General features: G+C 33.7%; 1 protein-coding gene across 2 annotated transcripts in view; it reads right to left on the minus strand.

Annotated features, from left to right (window-relative positions):
- LOC145256265 (von Willebrand factor A domain-containing protein 7-like) overlaps positions 1 to 10,000 on the minus strand; it is a 246,407-nt gene that overhangs the window by 19,610 nt on the left and 216,797 nt on the right. For both annotated transcript variants that reach the window (XM_080114941.1, XM_080114942.1), the window contains 4 exons: positions 7,278 to 7,440; positions 4,934 to 5,103; positions 3,528 to 3,639; positions 1,871 to 2,072 (listed from right to left, as the gene is read on the minus strand). In XM_080114941.1, coding sequence (XP_079971067.1) covers positions 1,871 to 2,072; positions 3,528 to 3,639; positions 4,934 to 5,103; positions 7,278 to 7,440 — 647 coding nt within the window. The remainder of the gene's footprint in view (positions 1 to 1,870; positions 2,073 to 3,527; positions 3,640 to 4,933; positions 5,104 to 7,277; positions 7,441 to 10,000) is intronic.

Below are 10,000 nucleotides of genomic sequence, written 5' to 3' on the forward strand. Positions count from 1 at the left end.
AAGCATGACAGACCCAGAAATGTCATTTCGAACTTAAGCGTGATAGACCAACGGAATTTCTATTTGAAACTTAAAATGGTAGTTCAACGGAAATCCCATTTCAAACTTAAGCATGACAGACCAATGGAATTTCTAAACGTAAACATGACAAGCAAACAAAAATGCTATTTCAAACTTTAACGTGACATACCAACAGAAATTCTATTTCAAACTTAAGCTTGGCAGACAAACGAAATTGCTATTTAGAACTCGAGCCTGACAGACCAACACAAATGTCATTTCGAACTTAAGCGTGACAAACCAATGAAAATACCATTTCAAACTTAAGCGTGACAGACCAATAGAATTTCTATTTCAAACTTAAAACATGACAGACTGACAAAATTGGATATTAAGGCCTGGTAGAAATTTTATTTAAAACGTAAATGTGACAGACCAACAAAAATACTGTTTTAAACCAAAACGTGACATACGAAAATGCTGTAATGATATGCGGCGTGGATTAGAAATCCGGACGAAGCTCGAAGTGACACATGAAAAAGAAAAATGATTTAAAGTCTAAATAAAAAAAGAAGAAAATAACTTTATTTTAAGAAGCATGAAGCCACTTGATGTAAGGAACTAACAATAACGAAAAATGATTATGGAAAAGTAAAAAACCAAGGTTATAGGAAACAGTTAGCAGGAAGAGAGTTCCACAACCTTGCAATCCTTGGAAAGAAACTACTGGAATAAGAAGCTGTGTTACAATGAAATATAAACACAGCAAATTAATGAAGACCACTAGACCAACATGCAAAACGAGCTGGAATAAAGGAAGCAAGGAAATTCTGAAGAACACGTGCCATAATAGTATTTATAAAAAAGACTGAGACTAACAACATTATGTTTGTGAGGAAGCGGTTGCAGAGAAGAAAGGGAAGGTGAAACTTAAATTGCAAATACGTTTCTGCATTTTATCAAAAGCCCTTAAATGGGACAGGGATTCACCAGAGAGAAGCAGCGCTGGAATAGCGTTAATTATCAGCCTAGATGGTTTCTTTTGTTCTGAATTAAATTCTATGGAAGGTCAAGGTCATTTGTATAAAGAGTATTCGGCCTAGATAAACGGCACAATCACGTCGACACACCGGTTCTATGCCAGATCACCGAAGTTAAGCAACGGGAATGGGAATACTAGGCGCTGTATAGGGTGATGTCAAAGGTGAAAGTTAAGCGCTCTTTTCCCTCCGCTAGTCTGTGGGGAACCCCTGAACAAGGTCGAACACCAACTCGAGCCCCCGCCTCCCCCCTGATCCGAGTCACGTGAGGTCATGGAAAGCAGATGACTGATGTAATACGGAAGCAATCACGGTACTATGATACTATGATGCTATCCCATTGATTACTGCACACGCAACAACCCTTATCCTTGAGTGGCTTCCGGGCCTTGATAAGTGGTGACTTCCATGTAAAAAAAAAAAAAAAGAAAATCAAGAATTCTGTTCATGGTTTCATATCTTGTTATGCTCGGCAGAAAATTCCTTTGGCAATGTAGTGTCTCTGTTTGTTGTTGAGCTCAGGACAATCGCTCAGTATTGGCACTGCTCGGACAGAAAGAAACTGCAACCTACTGTCTGTACAACTGCAAATAAAGCTGCGGCAATATATCAAAAACTTTCAGGATGAGCAACAATGAATTCATGAATGCCCCGAGGGAAAGAAATAGAGAGAGAGTCATAGCCGTCAATGCCCGTACAAGGCAGAACACCATTTGAATTGGGCTTAGAGTAGAATTTTACTAAAATTACTGGATTTGACAGTCCGAAAAGTGTTGATATGCCGTTAAACAAAGCAAGCAAATTATTGCAAAATAAAATTGTTGTCTTACTCTGATATTCCTGACATTCGTCTGATTTGCAACAAGAAGGAGGAATTCAAGGTCTCTCCAGCCTCGATGTAGTGTCTCTGTTTGTTGTTGTGGACATCGTAATGGTTGGATTCGCTCATTGACACCTCGATGGTATCTGCTACGCTGCCGGCATTGGTTAAATAGAATCGGAGGTGAACCCGCGTGTTCGGTTCCACCACGGCTGAAAGAGAGAAACAGGCATGAAGTATTGAATTGTCTTGTGCCAGACGTCGTTCAGTGATTAAGGCTAGATTTTCTTAACTGAAGTCTCTCGGAACCGCAATATTCCACAAAAGTTCCCTTCCTTGTGATGGAAATTAGGTTAAATTTTATTATTTAAGAAGACTGTTCAACAAGAACATGTTTATATTAGACTTGAAAATGACTCAGATGGGAAACAGACTCGCTTGTAGTTTGAAATGATCTTTGTGCCGGACTGTCATGTTTAAGTTTGAAATAGCATTGTAACACGATCATTAACCAATTTTAGCGATTGCCTTACCAATCTAAATTTACTAATGTAAAGGTCGTAATCCAGTTTATTTTTTCATTTCTTGTCGAGACACGAGTTATTTCGGAGTACAAGGGATTGAAACGCTGATGGTTTCTTTTAGGCTTGAGTTGCTTTAATGTGATTCCCTCTTCTTCTCCTTTCTATTATTATGATCAGCTTGGTAAAGACCATTTTGGACAACGACACAGTCTTTGTGTATAGCTACGAACCACACCAACATTTAATATAAGTTGTCTATAAATGTTTTAGTTAAGCAAGGAAATGAAGGTTATATATATATATATATATATATATATATATATATATGTGTGTGTGTGTGTGTGTGTGTGTGTGTATATGTATATATATGTGTGTGTTTGTGGTGGAGAGGGCTCCTGTAAGCCGTAGTGAAGGCAACCTTTCTAGGAGAAGCAAATCTCTGATTTAAAAAACCATAAAGCGAGAGACCAGTACCCGCATTAAGCTGGTCTGCAGTTTGATTTGTTGCTGGCTATCTTGCTCTTGCTTGTTACTGGATCTCAACATTTTGAACCGAGAGAGAGACTTAGCTGTCGTACAAAGCTAAGACTCTGTAACATCATCTGTGTATAGATACTCCATCAGGCATTTGGGCTTGTGGGCTTTAAGTGTCTGAGGGAGTGGCACTCGTCTGACAAGATGTTGCAATCATCATATGTGTGTGTGTGTGTTTAGTGAAAAATATGCTTATTCTATTTTTCAACTTTTATTTATACCAATCGATTAACTTATGAAGTCGATGTAACTACAAAGCATATAAAAAAAAAAATTAAAAAAAAAAGGTCGATATTCCAAATTTCAAGATGTTGTCCATCTTACAGTGTACATATTCGGTTCTAATCCTTTCGAGTTTTCTTATTAGGTTTCTTGTTTCGGGCAAGAAATGGCTGGTGTAACTGACATAGTCACTTTTAAACCGAGTACTTTAAGATCCGTCAAGGTCCATCGTCAGGGATTGTTAACAGTAAAAACTTCATTGTACAGATGATTTTCTTTCTCTCACAGCAAATCACACGTTAGTAACTATAGTAATATGTCCCATGCTACTTTTAAGGGCATCTACGAATATTTGTAGGTCCGTCCATTGCTTTGTGATATACTTACCAGGTAAGGCTTCTACTTTTAATTCAACACTTGACGGTTTGTAAGGTGTAAATCTTAAACGGTTCAATTGGTTTCCGTCCGTATCTTTGCCGATTACTCCGAAATAAAATGGCTGAAAGTAAACACAAAAAGAATATATATATATATATATATATATATATATATATATATGTATATATATACACATATATATACATATATATACATATATACATATATATACACATATATATACATATATATATATACATACATATATATACATACATACATACATATATATATATTCATTATATCGGACCAGCCATCTGTGGCTGATATGAATTACATACAAATCATCAGCGTTGGTGAAAAGAGAAAAACAAAACGTAAAACGTAACGTTGCCGTTAAATATAAAGAAAGGAAATAAATAAATACATAAAATCCGAGTCGCCATTTTTTTTTAACAAAAGCATTTATTACCGTTACTTTTGGCACCACTTTCTGGTTGTCACATGTCCATCTAGCCTAATGCATTTCTTCTTCCTCTGACTGCATGTCGGTCACACCCGCCCTATCCTCACCTTCGACTTTATACGCCCATTTTCTTTCGGTCCGACCTTTTTTTCTCTCTTCGAGCACGTGGTGATTTTTCCCCCTTTTCCCCCTTTTTTTCTGGCGTATACTTCTTAATTTGCATATGCGCGTTTTTCGGCTACTTCTGCTATTACAAATCTCTTCACAAGCCATCCTTCGCTGTTGCAGATATTTTACAGACAGTCATATGCACTATTTTACACACACACACACACACACACACACACACACACACACACACACACACACACACGTATATATATATATTGATAGTGATAATTTTATTTAAAAAGATACGTACAAAAACAGAAATGACATGACGATGTTTCGATCTGTCGTTAAAACCTATCTCCTCATGCAAAGACGTTTATCTTTTCTTTAGCAATTAATATTGAAATTATATATATATATATATATATATATATATATATATCGTTAAATCAATGATTCAAGAAGTGAAATTACATATAAACACACACAGCGTATAATGCAATGTTAATTTTGTAAACAAATTGTTGATTATTGTAATTTCACCTGTAATTTTACGTTTTATACTTGTGAACCAGTGCGCCATCCCTCGATAGCTGCCAATGTAAGAGACGACAACACGGCAGAAGAGAAAACGAAAGAATAGAAGAACATCGGAATAATGTTGGGGTTGGGGTTGGGGTTGGGGTTGGCGTTTGCTGGCGAGAGGGAGCGTACGTAGTTTTATCACAGGCGGACAAAAATTGGGCATCAATAAAAATTTTCTGTGGCTAAGAACAAAACTGATGCTACACCTTAATCTCCTCCCCTCAAATTTAATACTATTTGAAATTAAAGTCACCTTTGACGGAATGGTGAATGAGGCTGTGAATATCTGTTTCCGTTTCTTCTTGCCCTGTTTGAGATCAGCTTCCAGGAAACTGTTTCCATCCTCATCGTAGAGTATAACTTGATCCACGGAATCGATTAGTTTCACTTTTGGAACTTTCAGCTGAACCGATATATTGGTGGCTGGAAAGGAAATAATTGATTTCAAAAGCAATAAAAATCTCAAATTCAGAAATAATAAAATGTATAATGTGTGGAACGCTAAATTTGTCGCCCAAAGAAAACAACACTACAGCTTTATTTAAATTAAACAACACAAAACAATTCAGGTAACGTGGTTATGTAGTAGAGCTGCCATCTATTCAATGTAGCCGCCTTCAGCCTCAGTCATCGCCTCGCTACATTAAAATTTGGGATGATGACAAATTCAGAGATTTAGTATAATAATAGATATTTTATTACCACAAAGCCAAAAGACTCGACACACAAAATCAACAGTGGGTTCTTTGATATTAATTTCCTATTAAATTAATAATAATAATAATAATAATAATAATAATAATAATAATAATTTCTTATTAAATTACTACTACTACTACTACTACTACTACTACTACTACTACTACTAATAATAATAATAATAATAATACCGGTAGTATGGTATCTAGCGGTGTACTAGTTGGTATTACTAAATAATTATATATATATATGTTTCGTGGTTCAATTTTAAATTCTTTGATATTAATTTCCTATTAAATTAATAATAACAATAATAATAATAATAATAATAATAATAATAATAATAATTTCTTATTAAATTACTACTACTACTACTACTACTACTACTACTAATACCGGTAGTATGGTATCTAGCGGTGTACTAGTTGGTATTAATAAATAATTATATATATATATATATATATATATATATATATATATATATAAGTTTCGTGGTTCAATTTTAAATTCTGAAAAAAAACAACATATAGAGACATCTATTCGATTTAAGAATTTATTGTTATTGTAATTATCCACAACCACTCAAAAAACTATTTTCAATAATTGTGCTGAAAAGCAAAATAGCGTCCATTCGCAGCTGAACATTTTGCTAACCGCATTTCATTTCCTCTGATGATATGCGCGATTGTTGAAAATTCATGGATTAAGGAAATTAAAATAATCCCTTCTATATATTCCTTTGTCAAGCAATAAATTCTTAAATCGAATATATGTCTCTATATGTTGTTTTTTTTCAGAATTTAAAATTGAATCACGAAACTTATATATTCTTAAATATTGAGCTTTCACTAAATCACGAAAATTATATATTGCTCTATTCTTAAATATTGAGCTTTCTCCTTGAAAGTATTACTTTAAGTAATATCTATCAAGATTTTTCATCTGAATTCTATCAGTGTCTTATCTCGTTTATATATATATATATATATATATATATATATATATATATATATATATATATATATATATATATATATATATATATATAGACTTGTATCTAATATACTGAGTTCGTGTAATCCAGTAAATTTTCATATACCGATAAGATTTAAGCCAAAAAGAGATGACTTAAAAAGTAAGCTACAAAATTATCATATTTCATAATTGAGCATTTATATACTGTATAAGAAAAATAAAGACTTCAACAAAGGTGTTGATAGCAACAAAAAAGTGTATTTCATTTTACCTTTCAATTGTTTCCATGCCAGATCGACAATTTCAAACATTATGGCGTTTGAAAATTTTCACAAAAACCAGCATTTCTTCAGACATTAGGAATAAAAACACTCTTGACAATGGAACATTGTTTAAAGGGAAAGAAAAAAGAAAAATTCCCTTAACGGAAAAAGAAGCGTGTGAAAAACATACACTCTGGAGGTTACTTTTGACTGAGATCTTTACACTAAATTGATGGGTCGATATGGTTAAATTTGTTTCTATCTTTGCATTAAATACTAATCCTCATTAATCTCTGTGCCTCGAACAGATACTATAATACTTAGTTCGCAGCACCTTATCATAATAAATGCGCATATATATATATATATATATATATATATATATATATATATATATATATTACTATAATAGTATATATATATAATATAATATATATATATATATATATATATATATATATATAATTATTACTATAATAATATTTTAATACCTACAGACATTTTGCATATCATAAACCTGGTATGTTTTTTTGGAAAGAATTCCATGACCACGTTGTTACATGTCGGCCATATTGATTATCCATATATATATATATATATATATATATATATATATATATATATATATATATATATATATATATATATATAAAGTCTCACCTGCAACTGGTCGGCCCGATATTTCAAATTTAATATTTTTTTCGATAGCGTAAAGACGCACGGAGAAATCGACTTTACTTTGGCCCGTCACAGTCACGAACCAGGGTTTACTTTTTTCCCTCATCTCAATTCGGACCAACCTCCAGGCGCCGGCCACCGGCTTCTGCAAGAACACAAAGAAAAAGACAAAACAAAAAATAATTAATGAAATAAACAAAACAATTATATACTCTAGCTCTGCGTTCGGTTAATTTATTTGGAATAAGCAGTTTATCTATCATCATTATCATCATCATCGTATGAATCCGAATATTCTATTGTTGGCATTGGGTTTCCTGATAATTTTTGTAGTCAGAATTCTTTATACATCGGGTACTTACAAGAGAGACCATGTGAAGTTTACCAATATCCTAAGTGAAAGTGATTTATATGGAATGAACTGGACTCGAACTTGGAACACCTAGGTCGTCAGTTCACGACGTTAATCACTAGACCATCGTCACTTCGCAATTTATCTATGATATAATATCAAATATAAATATTTATGAGACGAACATTGTCGCTCTTCCATTTCATAAATTACTTGTTCGTGCCATTCGCTATTAAATGTTCCAAATAAATGCTTACATTTAATGATACTAAGACGAAGCTTCTTACCTATATGCATTATAAGAAATCTTACTGATATATGCCGGAAAGATTTTTTTAATCACTCCAATTCATTCAAGTCTCTAATTCCTTGTCTATTGTTTCTAATGATGAAAATGGGACATTTCTTTTTGGTTTGAACATTGATTTTGCATTTGCCTTTATGCTCGAATTTTACCCAAGTCTTTGCACAATAATCGAGTCGGTCGGAAAACACACTCGTAAATTCATTTTTTATTTTTTAAATCTCTCAAAAAATTATTCTTTACTCGTTATCTGTATCTCTATCCCTGACATATTCAAGCTTCTACAAAACGCATTTATTGATTTCTCTCATGAATTAAACAGTACCATACCGTCTGTGCTGAATAGATTTTATTTTATTCCAGATATTACATAGATTTTAGCCTTAAATGTTTTATCATCAAATAACACATTCGCGTAAAATAACGCTTTGAAGTTTAACCTATTTCCAGAAACAGATTTGGCAAATTTTCAGTGTTTTGTAGCCTCAGCCGTCCAATTTTTTCTCAAAGTAACTTTATCGATTAGGGATATGTCACTTCCTGTATTAGGGATATGTCACTTCCTGTATAAGGGATATGTCACTTCCTGTATTAGGGATATGGCACTTCCTGTATTAGGGATATGTCACTTCCTGTATCAAGAAGGCAGTTTGAGATTCGGGCATTTATTTTAATGTCTATGCATTTTTTCCAAGCTTCTTCGGATTGTTTTTTTTAGGCCCAATCATAATTATCCTTTTAGGCTTCTGTTTTTCCCTTTTCTTGCATACAGTCGCTTTATGCTCTTTTCGGCCACATTCATAACAGAATTTATTTTTGAATTAACAGTCACCCGTAAAATGATTTTTCCACCACGTATCTTGTAAGATTTTCGTTCCTTGTTTTTGAAATAGAAATCACTTGTAAAATGATTTTTTTCCTCTACACGACTTGCAGTATTTTCATTTTTACTGTTTCAAGCTTTCTCCACAGGCAATATTTTTCTCTTCTATAAATTTATATTGTCCTGTTTTATATCTAGTAACTTTCCCGGCGTATGTAAAAAAATCTTCGTTTTCTTTCTCGATAACATTCAGTCATTTATAAGGTGTGAAACAAATCTTTACGGTCGCCAAATATTTTCACCAATATTTCAATCGTTTCTTTAAACGAAATATCCCCCAGTTTCCTCGACAGTATGAAATTCGTGTACTTCGTTCAGCTCGAAAATGTTGTAATTTCATAAAAGGTGAAAATGCCTTAATTTAACGAAGAAAGATGGTAGGGACAATCTAACATTTGCACCAATAGTCAACAAACATTGCGAGGATTTTAAAGTAGCTGAAAGAAGTGCTGACGACTTGCCATTTCGACGCAGAGTTTTAACTAAATTAGAAAGCGAGCCAAACCTGACACTACAAACCTTGGCGGAAGACTTCCAACGAGTGATTAGCGTTTAAAAAGATTTTAAAACACAGAAAAAAAAAAAAATCCGGCGACGAAAATACGATTAAAAAAATACGTAGGTATGTGTTCATAAAAATAATTAAATAAAATTGTGACGTTTCAGTTAGATTCGGGATCAGACATATAAATCTCTCTCTATCTCTCTCTCACACACACACACACACACACACACACACACACACACACACACACACACACACACACACACACACACACACATATATGTATATATTGCCTTAATAAATCTTGCTTTCCGGGCTGTTGGAAAACTGCTTCTGTGGTACCAGTATTCAAGAATTCTGGCGAAAGGACAGACCCATCAAATTATCGCCCCATTAGCCTCCTCCCACTTTTCGCCAAAATATTTGAGACCATAATTAACCATGCTCTAGTCCATCACCTTACAGATGCTAAACTTCTGATTGACAAACAATATGGATTTAGACAAGCCCGTTCCACAGCAGACATCCTAACTGTAATCTCTGAACGTATATACCATTCACTGAACAAAGCGGGGGAGGGCAGAGCAGTAGCTCTAGATATATCTAAGGCTTTTGACAGGGTATGGCATGAGGGTCTCCTTGGAAAAATTAGATCATACGG

This window comes from Euprymna scolopes, chromosome 32 (assembly GCF_053919585.1).
Source record: "Euprymna scolopes isolate OS-2025 chromosome 32, ASM5391958v1, whole genome shotgun sequence".
NCBI classification, from domain to species: Eukaryota; Metazoa; Mollusca; class Cephalopoda; order Sepiida; family Sepiolidae; genus Euprymna; species Euprymna scolopes.